At 37.5% G+C, this 21,112-nt stretch overlaps 1 protein-coding gene across 2 annotated transcripts in view; it reads left to right on the forward strand.

The window, feature by feature from the left end:
* COG5 (component of oligomeric golgi complex 5) overlaps positions 1 to 21,112 on the forward strand; it is a 310,246-nt gene that overhangs the window by 4,290 nt on the left and 284,844 nt on the right. For both annotated transcript variants that reach the window (XM_006929113.4, XM_045052258.1), the window contains exons 2-5: positions 568 to 707; positions 4,807 to 4,864; positions 10,158 to 10,212; positions 10,315 to 10,384. In XM_006929113.4, the coding sequence (XP_006929175.3) occupies positions 568 to 707; positions 4,807 to 4,864; positions 10,158 to 10,212; positions 10,315 to 10,384 (323 nt within the window). The remainder of the gene's footprint in view (positions 1 to 567; positions 708 to 4,806; positions 4,865 to 10,157; positions 10,213 to 10,314; positions 10,385 to 21,112) is intronic.

Genomic DNA, 21,112 nt, shown 5'->3' on the forward strand with positions numbered 1-21,112 from the left:
CCAGATCCACTTTATTATGATAATATTTGTGCATTGATTTAGAGATATCGGAGGCCATAAATATCAAATGTGGTAAATTTTCCTGTTGTTGGTGACCTTGTTTTCTTGCATTAAAGGCTGTAGTTACTAGTTAATTTTTAATCTTCTACTTCATATTTTCCTTCCAACTCCCTGATAAAAGTTAACTTTTAGCAGTGTAATGTAGTGGTTCAGAGTGTGGGCTGTGCAACTAGACTGCCCGGATACAAATCTGAGACAAGTTGGACAAGTTGCATGCCCCTTCTTTACCTGTCTCTTCGTCTGTGAAATGAGGGAAATGATGGTTCCAACAGGGTTGTGTGAGGATTGAATGAGTTAACATGTTTAAAGTGCTGAGGTCATTGTATGGCACAGTATGCTCTCCACCAGTGTTTCCACTCTCTTCTGTTGTTGCTTCCCCCTCCTCATTTACAACAGAAGTGTTTACACCAGTTCTTTGTGTATGTTATCTGTGGGTGTAATTGTTCTGTTGTCTAATATCTGTGCTTTAGTGCGGTATAATTAATAAAGACTTATTTTTTCCCCTAGAGTGTTACAGTGATTTTTTAAATGAAGACTTTGATGTGAAGACTTATACTTCCCAGTCTATTCATCAAGCTGTAATTGCTGAACAACTAGCAAAACTTGCCCAAGGAATCAGTCAGTTGGATAAAGAACTACACTTACAGGTATTTCCAATCTTCTGGATCATTCAGCCAAAAGTGATAATTTACCATTTTGTAATCTTTTTATTATTTAATCTAACTGCATATTTAAATGAACAGATGTATAACGTAACCAGTGTGGCTTCTTTTTTGAAGCATGTGTTTGAAAAGTTTTCTGTAAACTACTTTTTGTTAGTTGAAAAACCAACATATCCCCCTCTCCAAAAGCTTTTGTTCCTTATTTGTTTTCACTACCTTAACTGATGTGCAATGAATATAGGTGGGCAAAAATAGGAAGCATTTGATAAAAATAATAGAAAATGGAATTATGGGAGTAGAACAGTGTGAGTAGGAAAAATTGGGTGTTTACATTGACAGTTCCCACTTTATGAACACAAAGTGTACCATTATGCTGAAATTACAGAAAGGTGATAAATTTCTGGTAGATAAAACACAAAATGGGGAATTAGGAGATAGGTTCTAATCTCAGGAGATAGGTTCCCTTTTATTTTATTATTTTTAAATTTTTTTTTATTTTTTTTTTTGATAGGTTCCCTTTTAGATCACTTAATGTCTTTGAGTTTTGCTTTAAAAAAATTTTTTTTAAATGTTTATTTTTGAGAGAGAGACACAGAGCATGAGTTGGGGAGGGGAGCAGAGAGAGAGAGAGAGAGAGACAGACGCAGAATCTGAAGCAGGCTCCAGGCTCTGAGCTCTCAGCACAGAGCCTGACACAGGGCTCTAACCCCATGAGAGATCATGACCTGAGCTGGAGTCAGATGCTCAGCCGACTGAGCTGCCAAGGTGCCCCATGAGTTTTGCTTTTTTAAAAAGAAAATCTATTAAATGGGTTGGAATGAATAAGGAGGAAGAGATTCTAGTAGATCTTGAAGGTTCCTTTCTCTTTTATAATTCTGTAATTTTTATAGGGGGTTTATGGTATACTGCCTAGTTGTTTTTGTTTGTTGAGTAGGCTCTTAATAAATATTTAAATGAATGAACAAGTACATGAATAAATGGACTGTTTACCAGGAAACTTAGATCTCGTGTAGCATGAAACACGTTCACTTAAATTTTTTGTGTTGTACTTCATCAATTAAGAGTAGTTAGGACTACTCAGGACTGAGATGACTTTTTTTTTTTTATATGAAATTTATTGACAAATTGGTTTCCATACAACACCCAGTGCTCATCCCAAAAGGTGCCCTCCTCAATACCCATCACCCACCCTCTCCTCCCTCCCACCCCCCATCAACCCTCAGTTTGTTCTCAGTTTTTAAGAGCTGAGATGACTTTTAAGGTCATTTTAACTTTGATTATATAATTGGAGTTCAAAATTTATTGACAACATTTATAAAACACTTTTTTTAAACATTTATTCATTTTTGAAAGGCAGAGAGAGAGTGCAAATGGGGGAGGGGCAGAGAGAGAGAGAGAGAGAGAGAGAGAGGGAGGGAGGGAGGGAGGGAGGGAGGGAGGGAGACAGACACAGAAACAGAAGCAGGCTCCGGGCTCTGAGCTATCAGCACAGAGCCTGATTCGGGGCTCAAACTCACAGACTGCGAGATCATGACCTGAGCCGAAGTCGGCCACTTAACCAACTGAGCCACCCAGGCGCCCCTATAAAACACTTTAAATTGTCAGGATTTGCATTAGGCTGTGGAGACAGAAAAGTGAACATATTTTTCAGCTCTCCAAAGACTCACAGACCAGTAGCAGATACAGACAGAAACAATAACAGGCAAATGATGCCTGTTTTGTTTCGAGTAGTACAAAGCTTTCATAAAAGCAGGGGAGAATGCACTTAACTCCTCCTAGAGTTCTCAGGGATGGCTTTTTGTAAGAGCGCCTGAAATGCTTCTTTTTTGTGGTTGGTACTTTCTTTTTTTCCAAAATTTTTATTTAAATTCCAATTAGTTAACATACAGTGTAATATTAGTTTCAGGTGTAGAATTTAGTGATTCATCAGTTACATACAACACCCAGTGTTCATCACAGGTACACTCATTAATACCCATCATCTGTTTAGCCCATCCCCCCACCCTCTTCCCTTCCAGGAAGTCTCAGTTTTTTCTCTCTAGTGAAGAGTCTGTTTCCTGGTTTGCCTCTCTTCCCCCCTCCCCCCATGTTCATCTGTTTTGTTCCTTAAATTCCACATATGAGGGACATCATACGGTATTTGTCTTTCTCTGACTGACTTGGTTCGCTTGGCATAATACTCTCTGGCTCCATCCACATAGTTGCAAATGGCAAGATTTCATTCTTCTTGTGGCTGAGTAATATGGTTGGTATTTTCTTTGTTCCTTGCATGTAGTACCTTCTCTGCAGGAATCAACAAAAAACTAAAAATGTATTTAACATCTCTTAGAGGAGGCAGGTTACACTGATAGTAGTTTGGGATATGAAGTAGAATACTAGTATGACATCTGAACCTGCTGTAATTGTTTTTCTGCAGAAGCAAAATTGGGATAATTCTAACTAAACCCATAAAAAAATTTAAAATACCACTGAGATGATTAAACTAACAGTAGATGTGGTGAAGTATGTACTCGTTGGGGCTTAGGATAGGACACAGAAACCACTCTAGTTCTGTAAAGCAGGAAAATGTTTAATACGGAGAATTAGATGATTATGAAATCAGCCGGTGGACTGAGTTGAAGGATCTACCTTCATAGATGCAATGCAAAGGCCTGGCACTCCCATGCCAGTGGTAAAATTCCACCTGTAGATATCTGGTGATGAAATTTTGGAATGATTGATATGGCTATTCCAAATGTCTGTAAATTCTCAGGTCTCAGGACCTTGCTTATTACTAGCTGAAACAGTAACAGGAAAGTAGCTTTCCTTTCTTTTCTGTCTCCCAGCTCTCTTGGAAATTCATCCAGCTGGCGGCAGAGGAGTTTCTGAAAGTATAGTATTTTTCACACAGGAAAAAGAAGAGCGGAGAATTAAAATTAGTCTTGTTAGGATGGACGACACATTGATGGCCCTATTAGTGGACTGGGGAAAATTCAGACATATTCTGGCAATCTTAAGAGATGTAGGAGACCGAAAGTAATTTCAGAGGCATGTGATAGAAAGGGACATGATAGAAAACAGTGATAACTGAAGCAGGACAAAATGGAGGACAATATAGGGGTTCCAGTGAATGAGTTTTTGCTGACTAGGAGCTTCAGTTTACAGCCTTCTTATGGAACTTCTTATTCATTGGAATTGAAAAGGTACAAAATGGTAAGGATTCTTGCATTATTCTAGAGATGAAGGATTTCTTAATGTTTCTAGGAATCTCTTGCATGTGGCTTTTAACTCTTAACCTTTTTGGTTTTTTCATGTGATGGTTCACACTGCCTTAAATTTCATAAAAATATCAGTCATGTGCAAGGAAGAGGATTTTCTGTGACCTTCGGAAACTGAAAGCAGAGAGATGTTCAGGGATAGGTGGGTAGTGACTCCGCGATATCTGTTCCGATTAGAATGTGGTCTTGGGGCACCTGGGTGGCTCAGTCGGTTAAGCGTCCGACTTTAGCTCAGGTCATGATCTTGCGGTCTGTGAGTTCAAGCCCTGTGTCAGGCTCTGTGCTGACAGCTCAGATTCAGATTCTGTGTCTCCCTCTCTCTCTCTGCCCCTCCCTGGCTCGCACTATGTCTTTCTCTGTCTCTTGAAAAGTGAATAAACATTAAAAAAAAGAATTTTTTTTAATTAAAAAAAGAATGTGGTCTTGATGATGCTGAATTAAGTTCAAGAATTAAGAGAACCTTAAAAAAAAACAACTGAAACTAAGAGAACCTAATGTTTGAAAACATTCTTTACAGGGAAAGCATATAATAGCATGGCAAGAATAGGTTTTGTTTTGTTTTGTTTTTCAATTTTGGCACAGCTCTATTTGTACTTCCCATTAGGAAAGAAAAGGACTGGTGAAAAGGTTGTGTCTTTTTGGCTTTATATCAAACTATAAGCATGTTTGTGTGTCTGCTAATAACTCCTTTCAAACACTCCTTTTAATCTGTATTTTATTCTTTTGTGTTAGTGTTTGGGCCTTCCTATATGAAGGGAGACCTTTAATTCTACATTGTGGTTACAAAGAAAAATACCTAATACTTAGAGCAAATTCTTGATTTTCAGGTTGTTGCAAGACATGAAGATTTATTAGCACAAGCAACTGGGATTGAGTCTTTGGAAGGTATGTTTCCATTAAGTACTATAAATTAGATTGAACTAGACCAGGGGTTAGCAAACTTTTATTGTTAAGGGTCGGATAGTAAATGTTTGAGACTTTGCAGGCCATACCACCTCTGTTGCAACTACTGAACTCTGCTCTTCTGGAGTGAGAGCAGCCAGATAATATGAAAATGAATGTGGCGTGTTCCAACAAAACTTTAATAAAACTTTGCTGACCTCGGAGCTAAACTGAGTTCAAAACCTTGCTTTGGCACTTAATAAATGTGTGACCATGGACAAGTTATTTCACCTTTGTGTGCTTCACTTTTATCCATAAAGGAGGAGTATTAATATGTACCTACATGGTGTTATTTTGAGGGTGAAGTGAGTTAGAAAAATGCTTAGAACAATTCCTGGCACATATTTAGTGCCTCTCATAAAATTAACAGTTAGAAAATTGTTAATTAACAAAAACATCAATACCACCAGAGTAAGTAATAGAAGTAGGCTTGAATGCTTTCCTTATATTTGGCTTTCTTTGAAACTCTTTTCACTGCAAGCATAATAGAATAATAATAACAGGGAATTTTTATTTTTGTAAGTCTTACTATTTTTGATTGGCTAAGTCTTTTGTGAATTTTCCTCCTCTCTTGATTGAATTAAACTACATCTTATAAATATGGAATTTTCCTTAAATTTGTTTATTTAAGTAATCTCCACATTTAGCATAAAACTCAAACTCACGATCCCAAGATCAAGAGTCCCAGGTGCACAAAGTATGGAATATTAATAATCACATTTTACATTGTCACTTGTGATTAGTATTATTAATCATTGCACGTCAAAAGAAAACTAGGTGATTTTCCCTATGTTGATTGAACTCTTGAGGAGGAAGGATATGTTTTTTTGTGATACAATATTTAATGCTTCCCCAGTGCTGCTTATGAACTCAGAGGTATTACTTACTGTCAGTAGGTACGTTGTTTCCCAGACGTCATGATGGAGAACTTAGTATTTGGGGGAATAATAGTTTGTTGTTTGAATATTTAAGATAGATATCAGACTATGTTCTTGGGAAAGCTAAGAAGCTCTAAGTACTGACCACTTACTATTAGAAATTATTTTTAATCTCATTTTAGGTGTTTCTGGAAGCAAGTAAACAATATCCTGTATTAATGGTGATTTTTAAAAAATAAGTGGTAAATGATTTTTTTCATTTGTAAAACCTGTAAGGATGGCATGGTAGTACATTGATTGTGAGTCTATATAGGTGTAGATGAATCCTCGCAGCAGAAGTACTTCTTTTTCTTATACTCTTATATGCATTTTGGTCCATAATGTGCTTGTTTTCCCCAAAAAGCTTTTCAGTGATTATAGCATTTAAAATATACTGTTAGACTGAGTTAGAATGACTGTCCATTAGATGAGTGTTTGAAGTACAAAGGCAGCCTTCTCGGAGTTCCTGTGATAATCTAAGAATCTTCTCCAGATTATTTGAACATAAAACGTCAAAGTCTGAATTAGTGTTTATTTTGGCATGATGTGTATTTCTAAACACTTATTAGAATGTTGAGATGCTGAAAAGTGTGATATGTTTTGGAAAACAAGTGTTATACCAACTTCTACTTCATCTAATTTTTCCCCCAAATATTGAAGATTTTTGCCACCTAAGTAGTTTGGAATTACATTTATTGAACCTATTTTATTAAAAGTCCCCTCTTGGGGCGCCTGGGTGGCGCAGTCGGTTAAGCGTCCGACTTCAGCCAGGTCACGATCTCGCGGTCCGTGAGTTCGAGCCCCGCGTCAGGCTCTGGGCTGATGGCTCAGAGCCTGGAGCCTGTTTCCGATTCTGTGTCTCCCTCTCTCTCTGCCCCTCCCCCGTTCATGCTCTGTCTCTCTCTGTCCCAAAAATAAATAAACGTTGAAAAAAAAAATAAAAAAAAAAGTCCCCTCTTATTCATTTTTCATTCATTTAATCATATATTTTTATATTAAACTTTTTTTTTTTTAACATTTATTCATTTTTTTGAGAGACCAAGACAAAGCACGAGCAGGGGAGGGGCAGAGAGAGAGGGAGACATAGAATCTGAAGCAGGCACTAGGCTCTGAGCTTGACAGCTCAGAACCTGATGCAGGGCTTGAACTCACAAACCATGAGATGATGACCTGAGCTGAAGTTGGCTGCTTAACCAGCTGAGCCACCCAGGTGCCCCTCATTTATTCATTGAAATATTAGTTGAGAATTTGCTAGGTTCCAGACAGCTCTGACAGAGTCTTTGTTCTTATGGAATTTAGAAGTATATTTAATTAACCCTATTTTATTAAAAAGAGATATCCTCATTCCCTCATTCATTTGTCCACTCAAACAGTAATTTAGAACTTGTTTAGGTACCAGGCACCTGTGAACAATAGACAAAGTCACTGTTCTTATGGGACTTATGTTCTAATGTGGAGAAGCAGACAAAGAAAATAGACAAATTCAGATAATTGTAAGTCCTACAAAGAAAATAAATGGATGACGGTATGGAGGAAGGGGAGTCCCTTATTAGGATGGTCAGGGAAGGCCCTTTTGAGAAGATGATGTTTGAACCGAGCATTGAATGGTAGAAACAACCACCATATAAAAATCTGGGGAGAAGAGTGTTGAAAGTTGAGAGAGGAATAAATGGGAAGGTAGGAATGAGCTTGGGATGTACGAGGGGCAGAGAGAAGGCCCGTATAAGTGGAGTTTAATGAGTGGGGAAGAGAATCGTACATGAGGTTCTTAGAAAGGAATTTTGATTTTCGTTTTAAGTGCAGTAGTAAACCATTGGAGGGTTTTTATTAGGGACATGATGTAATGAGATTAATGCTATAAAAGTTTTCTCTGGTGGTTCTATAGGAAAGTAACAGTAAAATCAGGGGTACCAATTTAGAAGATGCTAGAAGAGTAGAGTTGATGGCGCATTGGATTAGAGTGGTAGATGGAAAGACAGGGAAGTGGGTGGGATAAAATGGGGGCAGAGCTGATAGAATTTATTGATGGGAGATGAAAGGGCTGAGGGAAAGAAGTCACCAAGTTTGATTCCTTATTTTTTAGTCTGAAAAATTGGATAGATGATGGTATGGGTAACTGAGCTGGGTTAGAATGGAGAAGATTGTGACTTTGATAGGGTGGGGAGGGCAGAAGTTATCTTGGGCGTCTTAAATTTGACATAAGAAAGTTGAGGGGCCAGGTGTGTGTGTGTGTATATATATACACATATCTGTGTATATATATATGTGTGTGTGTGTGTATATTTGCATATATATATTTGTGTATGTGTGTATGTATATGCATGTATATATCTGTATACATATATATGTGTGCACACACGCAGATAGAAAAATCTCTGTAGACATTTGTACATATGTATGGATATGTGTGTATAAAATCGGTATTTTATTGAATAGATAGTATTTAAAACATTGGGGTTGGGTGAATTCCCTAAGAGATACGTAGATAGAGAAGAGAAAATGAGGATTAAATCTTGGAGTAGAACTCAAACAGAGGAGGAGTAGGAGCAGCTAATGTAATAAGAAGAAACCTAGGGAGTGTGATGACTTGGAAGCCTAGAGAAAAGAAATGTTTTAGGGAGGGAGTGGTTTAACTGTGTTGTGAATTTCTGGGGCGCCTGGGTGGCTCAGTCAGTTAAGCATCCGACTTCAGCTCAGGTCATGATCTCACTGCTTGTGAGTTCGAGCCCCGTGTTGGGCTCTGTGCTGACAGCTCAGAGCCTGGAACCTGCTTCGGATTCTGTGTCCTGCTCTCTCTCTGCCCCTCCCTTGCTCATGCTCTGTCTCTCTCTACAATAAATAAAACATTAAAAAAAAAAAAAACTGTTGTGAATTTCTGAGAATTGGAACAAGATAAAGACAGAACTGACAATAGAATTTGGCATGTTGGAGATTTCTGGTGACCTTGATAAGATGTGTTTTGGTCGAGTATTATGAAAGTCTGTTGGAGAGTGGGTGGTGGAGAGAATAAGGAAGTGTTGATAACAAGGGCAGCTTATTCCTGGAGGTTTAAGATCAGTAAGACATAAAACCAGCAGAAAAATGAGAATCCTTGGGTCCAGAGGGGATTCTGTTGGACCGAGCCATATTAAAGCATATTTGTATGCTGGTAATGCTTATTCTAGTATTACTTTATCTAATACATGACAGCATTCTGTACCTAAGTTTATTTAGAATATTATGTTTTAAAACTAAACGTAGAAACTGAGTTTTAAAGAATGGAGTTCAAAATAATTAAAACTGTAATATTGAAAAGCTTATTTTTAGGTCCATAAAGTAGTAAAATTTAAGATCCTTCTTCATGAAAATATTTCTACAGTCCTGTTAAAAAGTTCTTTATTACTTTGTGTATATTGAGAGTTAAAGGCAATGCTGTCCTTGCTGTCCATGTGTATTATTTATCTAGTTTGTAATTAATTTAACAAACATTGCCATCGGAAGTAGTCTGCATTAGGCTCAGGTCATGCAGTACTGAATGAAAAGTATACTTTCCCTAATGCCCAGGAATTTATAGTTAGAGAGTAAAACATTAAACAGATATACAGCCGGATATATAATTACCTAATGTGATTAGTGCCATGAAGGAAATGTATGCTGTAGAAGAAAATAGCGAGAGAATCTAAGTTAGATGGGGGATCTTTTAGTACTTGTGCCTGTTAGGGCGAGGTTTGACAAACAGTAGGTGTTTATCCAGTAGGAACTTGAGGGTGGGGTTGGATGTTGGAGAGAAAGTACACCATTTCCAGATAGTACAGGGTTTTGTAAACCAAGCTGTGGACTTCAGTTTTGACATGGGAGAAAAGGGGAGACCAAGGAAGAGTTTTAACAGGGAGTATTGTATACAATTTGCACCTTTAAAGATCACTTAGTCTTCTTCTTTTGTAGTTATAGATAAAATGCACATTAACACAAAACTTCACCATTTTAAAGTATGTAATTTAGCAGCATTAATTACATTTACGATGTTGTGCAGCTATTACTGTGTAGTTTCAGAACTTTTTCATCACCCCAAGTGGAAAACCCTATGCTCCTTAACAGTCACTCTGCATTCCTTGTCACACTTATTTAGTGGAACAAGGATTGGAAGGGGGGAATAGTTAGAGGCTTTAACAATAGTCCAGGTAAAAGATATTGATTGGTTGCTTAGGTTATGATGGTGGCAGGAAAAATTGAAATTTTTCTGTATGTATGTATGAATTTTTTTCTTTTAATATAATTCTTTTGCCCTATTGGAGCCCTTGGAACTTTGTAAAGTAATGGAAATTATTGTGTTTTCCTAGGCGTTCTTCAGATGATGCAGACAAGAATTGGCGCTTTACAGGGAGCTGTTGATAGGTACTGTTGCTCATTTTGTAAATAAGTGGAAGGGAAAGAAGTTTAACCATTGATATTTGAAGATGATTTTATTGTTACTCCTCTCTTTATTTTTTCCTTTAGGATGAAAGCAAAAATTGTGGAGCCGTACAATAAAATAGTAGCCCGCACTGCACAACTTGCAAGACTTCAGGTGGGTTGTCACTTTTCAGTTTTTAATACTCTGTGTTATTCATTTTGTTTTTATAAGTGAACACATTTCAAGAGAACGAATTCTGAGGAAATAGGGGAATATGAGAGAAAAGGAGAAATACTAAAGAGCTTTAAAATAAGATAGGCAATTTAAAAAATAAAAAACTATTCAAGTGAATTATTTTCATTCTTAATACTACAGTGTATAATCATTTACTAATTTGTTAATATTCACAACTATTTTTTCAGTAGAGAGCAGAAAGAAACCCAGCATTTATGCCAAATGAAGGAACCCATACCTATAAGTTGTTCTAATGTATAAGTTGTGCTTATGTATTATAGGAGAAATTCAATTTTGGAACAGAATTTTGTTATTTTTATGGCCATTATTTTTCCAGATTTTTTTTTTAATTTTTTTTTAACATTTATTTATTTTTGAGACAGGGAGAGACAGAGCATGAACAGGGGAGGGTCAGAGAGAGGGAGACACAGAATCTGAAACAGGCTCCAGGCTCTGAGCTGTCAGCACAGAGCCTGACACGGGGCTCGAACTCACGGACCACGAGATCATGACCTGAGCCGAAGTCGGCCGCTTAATTGACTGAGCCACCCAGGCGCCCCCCGCCAGATATTTTTTCTATTCCTCCGCTTTCCTTCTGGGATTACAATTACGAATGTATTAGGTATCTTTGGGATGTCTCACAGACAACTGGATTCTCTGTTCATTTTTTTCCAGTCATGTTTACCCCATGTGTTTTGTTTTGGATAATTTCTATTGCTTTGTCTTCACGTTCACTGATTGTTTCTTCTGTACTGTTTGATCGACCCCTAATCTCATTCAGTGTATTTTTGATTTCAGACATTTTTGTTTTAATCTCAAGAAGTTTGATTTGGATCTTTTCTATACTTTCCATTAATCTGCTTAACCTTTTGGACATATGGAATACTGTTAAAATAACTGTTTTAATGTCTGCTAATTTATAGAATGTGCCAGTCATACCACAGTGCAGTTTTAGAAGATTTACACCACCACAGAAAGATCCCTCCTGTTTGCCATTGTCTTCTTTCATTTGGACTACTGTAATGGAATATCATAGACTGGGTGGTTTATGAACTATAGAAATTTCTTTCTCACAGTTCTAGAGGCTGGACGTCTGACTCAGGGTACCAGGCTGCTCATGTCCTGGACAGGGCCCTCTTTTGGGCTGCAGATAGTCCTTTTCTTTTCTTTTTCAATTTTTTAAATTAAGTCTTTAATTTTAATTTTAGTATAGCTAACATACAGTGTTCTGTTGTTTCAGGTGTACAGTTGAGTGATTCAACAATTAAATATGTTACTCATCATGATTACATAGTCATTTTCTATTGTATCCTCAAATGGCAGACAAGGCTAGAGAGATCTCTGGGGTCCCTTTTATAAGGACACTAATCCCATTCATGAGGGGTTCACTTTCATGACCTAATCACCTCTCAAAGGCCTCACTTGCTAATATTATCACACCGAGGGGTTAGGATTTCAACACATGAATTTTTTTTTTTTTTATCATTTTGTTTTTTTTCCCCTCCCATCATGTTAAGTGTACTCTTTAATCCCCATCACCTGTTTCTCCCATCCCCCCACCCTCCTCCCCTCTGGTAGCCATCAGTTTGTTCTCTATAGTTAACAGTTATAGTTAGTTCTTGGTTTGCCTCTCTCTCTTTTTTTCCCTTTGCTTGTTTGTTTCTTATATTCCACATATGAGTGAAATCACATGGCATTTGTCTTTCTCTGACTTAGTTCTCTAAACATTATACTCTGGCTCCATCCATGTTGTTGTAAAAGATGAGATTTTAAGTCTATTGCAGCTGTCAGTACTTATTCCCATCCCCCAGTTCTACGGTGTTGCTAATCTATTTTCTGTCTCTATTGATTTGCCTTTTCTGGTCATTTCATCTAAATGGAATTATACAAGATATAGTCTTTTGTGTCTGGCTTCATTCACTTTGCATAATGCCTTTGAGGTACGTCTGTGTCATAGAATGTCATTAGTAGTTCATTTTTTTTTTTTAATTTTTTTTAATGTTTATTTTTCAGAGAGAGAGCATAAGCTGGGAGGGGCAGAGAGAGAGAGAGAGAGACACACAATCCGAAGTAGGCTCTAGGCTCCAAGCTGTCAGCACAGAGCCCAATGCGGGACTCAAACTCATGAACCGTGAGATCATGACCTGAGCCAAAGTCGGATGCCCCACCAACTGAGCCACTCAGGTGTCCCCATTCTTTTTTTTTTTTTTTTACCGTTTTATTTATTTTTGAGACAGGGAGAGACAGAGCATGAACAGGGGAGGGTCAGAGAGAGGGAGACACAGAATCTGAAACAGGCTCCAGGCTCTGAGCTGTCAGCACAGAGCCCGACGTGGGGCTCGAACTCACGGACAGCAAGATGATGACCTGAGCTGAAGTCGGCCGCTTAACTGACTGAGCCACCCGGGTGCCCCTCCTTTCTTTTTTTTTAATTGCCGAATTCTGTTCTATTTTATGGAGCTAGCACATTTTGTTTATCCACTCACCAGTTGATGGATATTTGGATTGTTTCTCTTTACTGGCTTTTGAATAATGCTACTATGAACATTTGCTTACATGTATTTGTGTGGACCTGTGCTTTCATTTCTCTTAGGTAGATTTCTAAAATGGAATTGATGGGTTGTATGGTAAGTTTAATTTTTTAAAGAACTGCCATGTTGTTTTCCAAAGTGCCTATACTATTTTACATTCCCATCAGTAATATATGAGGGTTCCGGTGTCGACACATCCTTTTTTTAAATTATTTTTTTACTGTTTGTTTCTTTTTGGAGAGTGAGAACACGTGTGAGTGGGTGAGGAGCAGAGAGACAAGGGGACAGAGGATCCAAAGTAGGCTCTGTGCTGACAGCAGTGAGTCCCATGCGGGGATCGAACTTAGGAACCATAAGATCATGACTTGAGTCCAAGTCAGGCGCTTAACTAACTGAGCCACCCAGGCATCCTCCAGTGTCTACACATCCTTACCAACACTTGTTATTTTCTCTTCTTTGATTATGGGCATTCTAGTAGCCCACGAATACAGTGGTATTTCATTATAATTTTAGTTTACATTTCTTAAATGATGATTTGGGTATCTTTTCATGTGCTTATTAGTCATTAGTATATCTTTAATTTATTCAGTCTATAATATCTTTTAGGAATTTTAAAATTGGATTGTTTATCTTATTGTTAAGTTATAGCTTTTTTTTGTTGTTGAAGAATAGTTGATACACACTGTTTCATTACTTTCAGGTGTACAACATAGTGATTCAACAACTATATACATTATGCTGTGCTCACTACAAGGACAGCTGCCATCTGTCACAATACAATGCTATTACAGTACCACTAACTGTATTCTCTTTGCTGTACCTTTCATCCCTGTGACTTAGTCCATTACAGGAAGCCTGTACCTCCCACTCCCGTGTACCCATTTTGCCCATACCCCCAGCCCTCTCTTCTCTGGCAACCATCAGTTTTTTCTCTGTATTTATGGGTCTCTTTCTGATTTTTCTGTTTCTTCATTTGGTTTTTTAGATTCCACATATAATTGAAATCATATGATACTTGTCTTTCTCTGAATTATTTCACTTAACATACTACCCTCTAGGTCTATCCAACTTGTTACCAATGTCAGGATCTCATTCCTTTTTATGGCTGCATAATATCTGTGTGTGTATGTATGCACACTACCTCTTCTTTATTCATCTGTCAATGGACACTTGGCTATTGAAAATGATGCTCCAGTGAACATGGGGTGAATATATTTGAAGTAGTGTTTTGTTTTCTTCGGAAAAATACCCAGTTAGGAGCTTTTCTTTTATATATTATGATACAATACGTGATTTGCCAATATTTTTTTTTTCCCCAGTGTATGACTTATAAATATTTCTACCAGTCTATGACTTGGCTTTTATTTTTAAGTGTTGTCTTTTGAAACAGAAAATTATAAATTTTGATCAGGTCCAAATTATCAAATTTTCTTTTATGGATTGCTGGCACCATTTCTTGAAAACAGCTTTTCTTTCCCTGTTCAGTTTTTTTGTTGCCTTCATAATACTTAATTGACTTTGTATGTGTGGGATTATTTCTGGACTCTTTACTCTCCTCAGTTGAACTAGTTTTTTGCCTTTATATTAATTGTACACTATCTTGATCACTGAAGCTTTTTAGTAAGTCTTCTATCAGCCAAATGATCTTGAAAAAAGGATACCATTTTAGTATCTGCAATCCCATCTGAACTTTAGAATCAGCTCATCAATTTCTACTAAAAAGCTGTTTATGATTTTTAAAATTTTTAAGTTCTTTTTAATGTTTATTTTTGAGAGACAGAGTGAGAGTGGAGGAGGGGCAGAGAGAGAGAGGGAGACACAGAGTTTGAAGCAGGCTCGAACCTGCAGACTATGAGATCATGACCTGAGCTGAAGTCGAATGCTTAACGAACTGAGCCGCCCAGGCGCCCCTGTTTAGGATATTTTTAAATATATTTTTTTAAGTTTATTTATTTTTGAGAGAGAGAGAGAGAGAGAGAGCGCGAGCGAGCAAGAACAGGGGAAGGGCAGAGAGAAAGGGAGACACAGAATCCCAAGCAAGCTCCATGCTGTCAGTGAGTCCCCAATATGGGGCTCATCTCATGAACTTTGAGATCATGACTTGAGCTGATGTCAAGACTCTGACACTTAACCAACTGAACCACCCAAGTGCCCCTAAAAAGATGGTTAGGATTTTGACTGGAAATGTATTACATCTGTAGGTCAGTTTGGGGAGAATTGATGTATTAACAATATTGCATCTTCCATGTCATGAATATGGTATATCTACATGTACGTAGGTCTTGTTTAATTTCAGCCTCACATTTTGGTTTCAGTTTTGTTAAACTTATCTTTAAATATTTGTTTTTGTGGGGAGCCTGGGTGGCTCAGTCGGTTAAGCATCTGGGTTTGGCTCAGGTCATGATGGCGTGTTTCCATGAGTTCAGGCCCCACATCGGGCTGTCTGCTGTCAGTGTAGAGCCTGCTTCAGATCCTGTGTCTCCTCTCTCTGCCCTTCCCCTGCACTCTCTTTCTTGTTCTCAAAAATAGACAGACATAAAAAAAGAAAAATAGGGGCACCTGTGTGGGTCAGTCAGTTAAGTGTTCGACTTTGGCTCAGGTCATGATCTCACAGTTCATAGGTTTGAGCCCTGTATTGGGTTCTGTGCTGGTAGGTCACAGCCTGGAGCCTGCTTTGGATTCTGTGTCTCCCTCCCTCTCTCTCTGCCCCTCCCCCACTCATGCTCTGTCTCTGCCTCTCTGTCTCTCTCAAAAACAAACATTAAAAAAATATTTGGTTTTGTTACTATACTAAATGATATTTTTTATAAATTCTATTTTTCTGTTCATTGCCATTTTATATAGAACTGGTGTTTGAAAATTGCATAAAGAAGGTTTTTTTTAAAAAAATATGTTCTTTTTATATTGTTAGTAGACATAGTATGACTTAATGGCAATATTGTTTGAAAGAACATAGATATGATAATGAGGGATTGATAACTGAGGAGCCCTGATCTTCTAGTAAGCCATGGGAACATCTCATGTGAGAGATACTGTGTTAGTTATGGCAGAGAATACAAAAAAGGGTGAGGAAGTACTTTTCAAAAAGTTTACATCATGGTTAAAGGAAATAAGATAACTCTACACAATGACCTAATAAAATACTAATTACATAAATGCCGAAATAAAGAAACAAGTATTTAGAGTGCAAAGAAATTATATGCAGCTGGATTGCTTTATGATGTGTTTAATGCTTAAGAAATGGTATTTGAGATGGGCTTAGGAGCAGTAGGTTGTTGACATATTTGAAGTAAATCTTTAAGAATGAATGGATTGATAAGAGTTTTAAAGGATAGGATTTGAGTAGGCTAAGATGAGAGTAAGGAATTATAGTCAGAAAGAAGAATATAACAAATGCATGGGAGGTGGAGGCATGCAGGGCATATCCAGAGAATGGCAATGAAAGTGTGCATTAAAAGGATTAACTCAAGCCATTTCCCCTTGTCCTTGTTACATATTACTTATATCTGTCAGCCTCCTTCACTAAAGACAGACCTGGCTCAGTTAGCTTTTCAGTGAAAGCCTTTACATGATAGTTTCTGGCTTTAGTACCCATAGTAATCCACCCATCCATCCATCATCCTGTCCTCACTCTTCTTTGACTTTCTTAACTCCAGTTATGATCTTCATCGACTCCCGTGACTGTACAGTTGACCTCTGAAATCTTAAACTCTTAAATTCCATTTTATGTTTTACACCTCCCCTGATTTTCCAGCTTTCTCAGTACCTTACCCCAGACTCATAGTTTTTTATAGCTTTATTGAACTATAATTCACCTAAGTGTGGAACTAAATTTTCTCCACTTCCTACCCCCTAACTCTCCAAATTTGATGTGTAACTGTACATTTCTTTGTCTTCCTAATATTGCTTCTTTCTATCTAAATCTTACTCAAGCTTTTCATTAAGCTATATATAAACTATAGTTTTTTTTTTTTTTTTTTTTGTCTGAAATTATCTTTAACTTTTGCAGGTAAGTTAGAGTTGCTGTCCAGGAAACATTTTTTCTTTAAGTTCATTTATTTTGATAGAGAAAGTGCGAGCAGGGGAGGGGCAGAGAGAGGGGGAGAGAAAGAATGCCAAGCAGGCTCCATGCTGTCAGCACAGAGCCCGACACGGGACCCCATCTCACGACCGGGTGATCATGACCTGAGCCGAAATCAAGAGTTGGACGCTTAATTGGCCAAGCCACCCAGGCACCCCATCTTAATCATTTTTAAGTGTACTGCTAACCATATTCATATTGTTGTGTAACAGACCTCCAGAACTTTCTCATCTTAAAAAACTGAAACTCTTTATGCCCTAAGTGTGAATTTCTCTTTCTCCCTCCTGTCTTCCTCATTGGCACCTACCTTTCTGCTTTCTGTCTCTATGATTTTGACTATTTAGCTATTTCATATAAGCAGAGCATATAGTATTTGTCCTTTTGGTTTATTTCATTTAGCATAATATCCTTGAGGTTCACCTGTATTTGAGTACACGTACTAAAGAAGGATTTCCTTCTTTAAGACTGCATAATATTCTATTGTATGGATATACCACATTTTCTTTTTTCATGAATCCATTGAAGCAACATTAGGGTTGCTTCCCCTCTTGGCTGTTATGAAGAATGCTGCAGTGAACATGGGTGTGCAAATATCTCTTGAGATCCATCCTGCTTTGAGTTGCTTGGGAGATACCAGATCATATGAGTAATTCTATTTTTAAATTTTTGTGGATCCTCCATACTGTTTTCATTAGTGGCTGAAACCATTCTGCATTCCCATCAGTAGTGCCCAAGGTTTCCAACTTTTCTGCATCTTTGTCAGCGCTTGTTATTTTCTGTTCTTTTGATATCAGCCATGCTAGTGGGTAAGAAGTGATATCTCTTAGTGGTTTTGGTTTGTATTTCTCCTATGATGAGTGATGTTGAGCATCTTTCCATATGCTTGTTGGCCTAGGTATATCCTAGGAATGGGATTGCTAGGGTTATAGGATTTTTGATCTTTAGCTTTATTATGTAAAGTCCAACTATTTTCCCACATAATTCTGTCCTGCACACTGACAGTATAGAGTTGGTATTAGTTTGTATCGTTGCCAACATTTATTGTTGCCAGACTTGCTAATTTTTGCCAATATTTCGGTGCATTTTTCAGAGAATTAATTACTAAAGAGGCTGAATACCTGAGATGTGTCCTCTATTGTATGTTTCAAATATCAACTTTGTGTTTTTTTTTCTTTATTGATAATATCTGGATGGATAGAAGTAAAATTTACCATTTTTTTCTTTTAGGGTTAGTGTTTTTCTGTCTTGATTAAGAGAACATTCCCTACCCTGGGGTCATGAAGATCTTCTATATTGCTCTGTGTGATATGTTTTGGTATTTAATATACCTGAAATTATTTCTAAGTTTACGTTTTTCTGAAATGTCTAATCTGTTGTTACTTCCATCCTGTGTTTTCTATTTTACATAATGTATTTTTTAATCTCTAATGTTTTTGTCTTTTTATATCTTTCCTTTCTATAATGAAGTTTGTTTTCTTTTGAATATACAGAGTATTTTAAAATATTTTTTTTTAATGTTTATTCATTCTGAGAGATAGTGGGGGAGAGAGAATCTTAAGCAGGCTTCTCACCCAGCGCAGAGTCTGACATGGGGCTTGATCTCAGGACCATGAAATCATGACCTGAGCTGAAATCAGGACTCAGCCACCAAGGTGCCCTGAACACATAGGTATATTTAGAATAGGTATTTTAGTATTTCAGTCTTCATTATTTCTTCATCAATCATTATTGATTGACCTTTCTTCTTGTTATGGGTTTTATTTTTTCACTTATTCACGTGCCTGGTAAGTGAGAACTGGTTTTAATTCTTTGTTAGAGCAGGTCCAGAGCAGCCTTTAGTCCGGGACTAGTTTATATGTTAGCCCTAATTATTCACTGCTAGGTCTTAATGCTGTGGGCTCTGTGAAGTGTTTCAGTAATTCTTTCCCTGAGTTTCCTCCTACATATGTACATGTTGGTGCTTGAGTCCGTCCTTCTGCAGATATCCACAACCTCTCCTTCCTGTCCAGTTTCTGTCCATAAACTCTAGCCTTTTTGGTTCTCCTGAAGTCACATCTCTGTTTTCTCATTGTAGAGAGACCATCATGTTCTGTTTCTCTTTCCTTTCCCTTTGCTGGGCCTGAAAATTGTCTCCCAGCAGTAAACTAGGGTAGTTAAGTTCATTTTCTTCTTTTTTTCTTTTTCTAAACCATTTTCTTTTTTCTTTTTTTTGAGAGAGAGGGTGAGCAGGGAAAGGGCGGTGGGGGTGGGGTGGGGAGGAGGACAGAGGCTCCAAAGCGGGCTCTGTACTGACAGGCTGACAGCAGCAATCCCGATGTGGGGCTCCAACTCATGAACCATGAGATCATGACCTGAAGTCAGGCACTCAACTGACTGAACCACCAAGATACCCCTAAAAGATTTTATTTTTAAGTAAATTCTGTATCCAACATGGGGTTCAAACCCACAACCTCTGGATCAAGAGTCACATGCTGCACCGACTGAGCCAGCCAAGTGTCCCAAGTTCATTCATTTTGTTAATCCTGGGGATGATAGTTCTGTGCTGTCTGTTCAGTGTCTGAAAATGATTTCATGCATTTTGTTCAGCTTTCTAGTTGTTCACCATGGGAGTGTAAATCCAGCCTGTCATCCCATCATGTTAGAAGTTACTTTCAGTTTTAAAAACTGAGTTGTAGGTCATATGCTATAAAATTTACCATTTTAAACTGTATTTTTAAGTGTAAAATGAGTAGTTTTTACTGTAGTCACAGGGTTGTACAACCAGCACATCTAACGTCGAAAGATTTTCATTACCCCAAAGAAAAACTTGATGCCCATTAGTAGTCACTCCCTCTTACTTATTCCCCCACCAACTTTCTAATATGCCGTATGTCTCTATGGAGTTGCCTGTGGTGGACATTTAATACAAATGTATCATACATTGTGTGGCATTTTTTTTGTCTGGCTTCTTTCATTGAGCATAATGCTTTCAAGTTTCCTCTTGTAGTATGTTTCAATACTTCTTTCCTTTTTATGACCAAATAATACTACATTGTATGGATATACCGCATTTTTGTTTATCCGTTCAATTTGTTTTCTTGTTGCTTGATGAATATTTGGGTTATTTCCACTTTTTGACTATGATGAGTAACAGCTGTTATGAATATTTTTGTACAAGTTTTTGTGTGGAAATTTTTCAATTATCTTGGGTGTTTACTTGAGAATATATATGTTAAGGTCATATGCTAATTCTGTTTAACATTTTGATGTATGAAATTAATATGGTACAAACTCAAACTTATACAGTAATATATGTCAATTATATCTCAGTCTCTGGAAAAAGAAACTTTTTTTGAAGAATGCCAGACTGTTTTCCAAAGCAGCTGTACCATTTTCCATTCTTACCAGCAATGTATGAAAGTTTCAATTTCTTTATTTCTTGCCAATACTTCTTTTCTTTTTAATATAGCCATCTGATTGGGTATGGAGTGGTACCTTGTTGTTTTGATTTGAATTTCACTACTGACTAAAGATATTGAGCATCTTTTATTGTGCCTATTGGCCATTTTTTAAATCGTCTTATTCATTTTTATACAGTGTTATATTAGTTTCAGGTATACATTATAGTAATTGAACAACTCCATACATTAACTGGTGCTCATCACAACAAGTGCACTCCTTAATCCCCATGGCCTGTTTAACCCCACCTCCCACCTCCACCCCCTCTGGTAACCATGAGTGTTGGTGGGAATGCAAATGGGTACAGCCACTGTTGAAAACAGTATGGAGAGTTCTTAAGAAATTAAAAATAGAATTAACCCTATAATTCAGCAATTGCACTACTGGGTATTTACCCAAAGAATACAAAAATGTTAATTCAGAGGGATACCTGCACTCCTGTGTTTTTAGTAACATTATTTGCGATAGCCAGGATATGGCTGTCTGTATCCTGAAAATGTCCATCAATTGGTGAATATATAAAGGAGATATGGGGGTGCCTGGGTGGCTCAGTTGGTTAAGCATCCGACTTTGGCTCAGGTCACGATCTTATAATTTGTGAGTCGGAGCCCTGCGTCG

The sequence above is a fragment of the Felis catus genome, chromosome A2 (assembly GCF_018350175.1).
Source record: "Felis catus isolate Fca126 chromosome A2, F.catus_Fca126_mat1.0, whole genome shotgun sequence".
In the NCBI taxonomy this organism is placed as follows: domain Eukaryota; kingdom Metazoa; phylum Chordata; class Mammalia; order Carnivora; family Felidae; genus Felis; species Felis catus.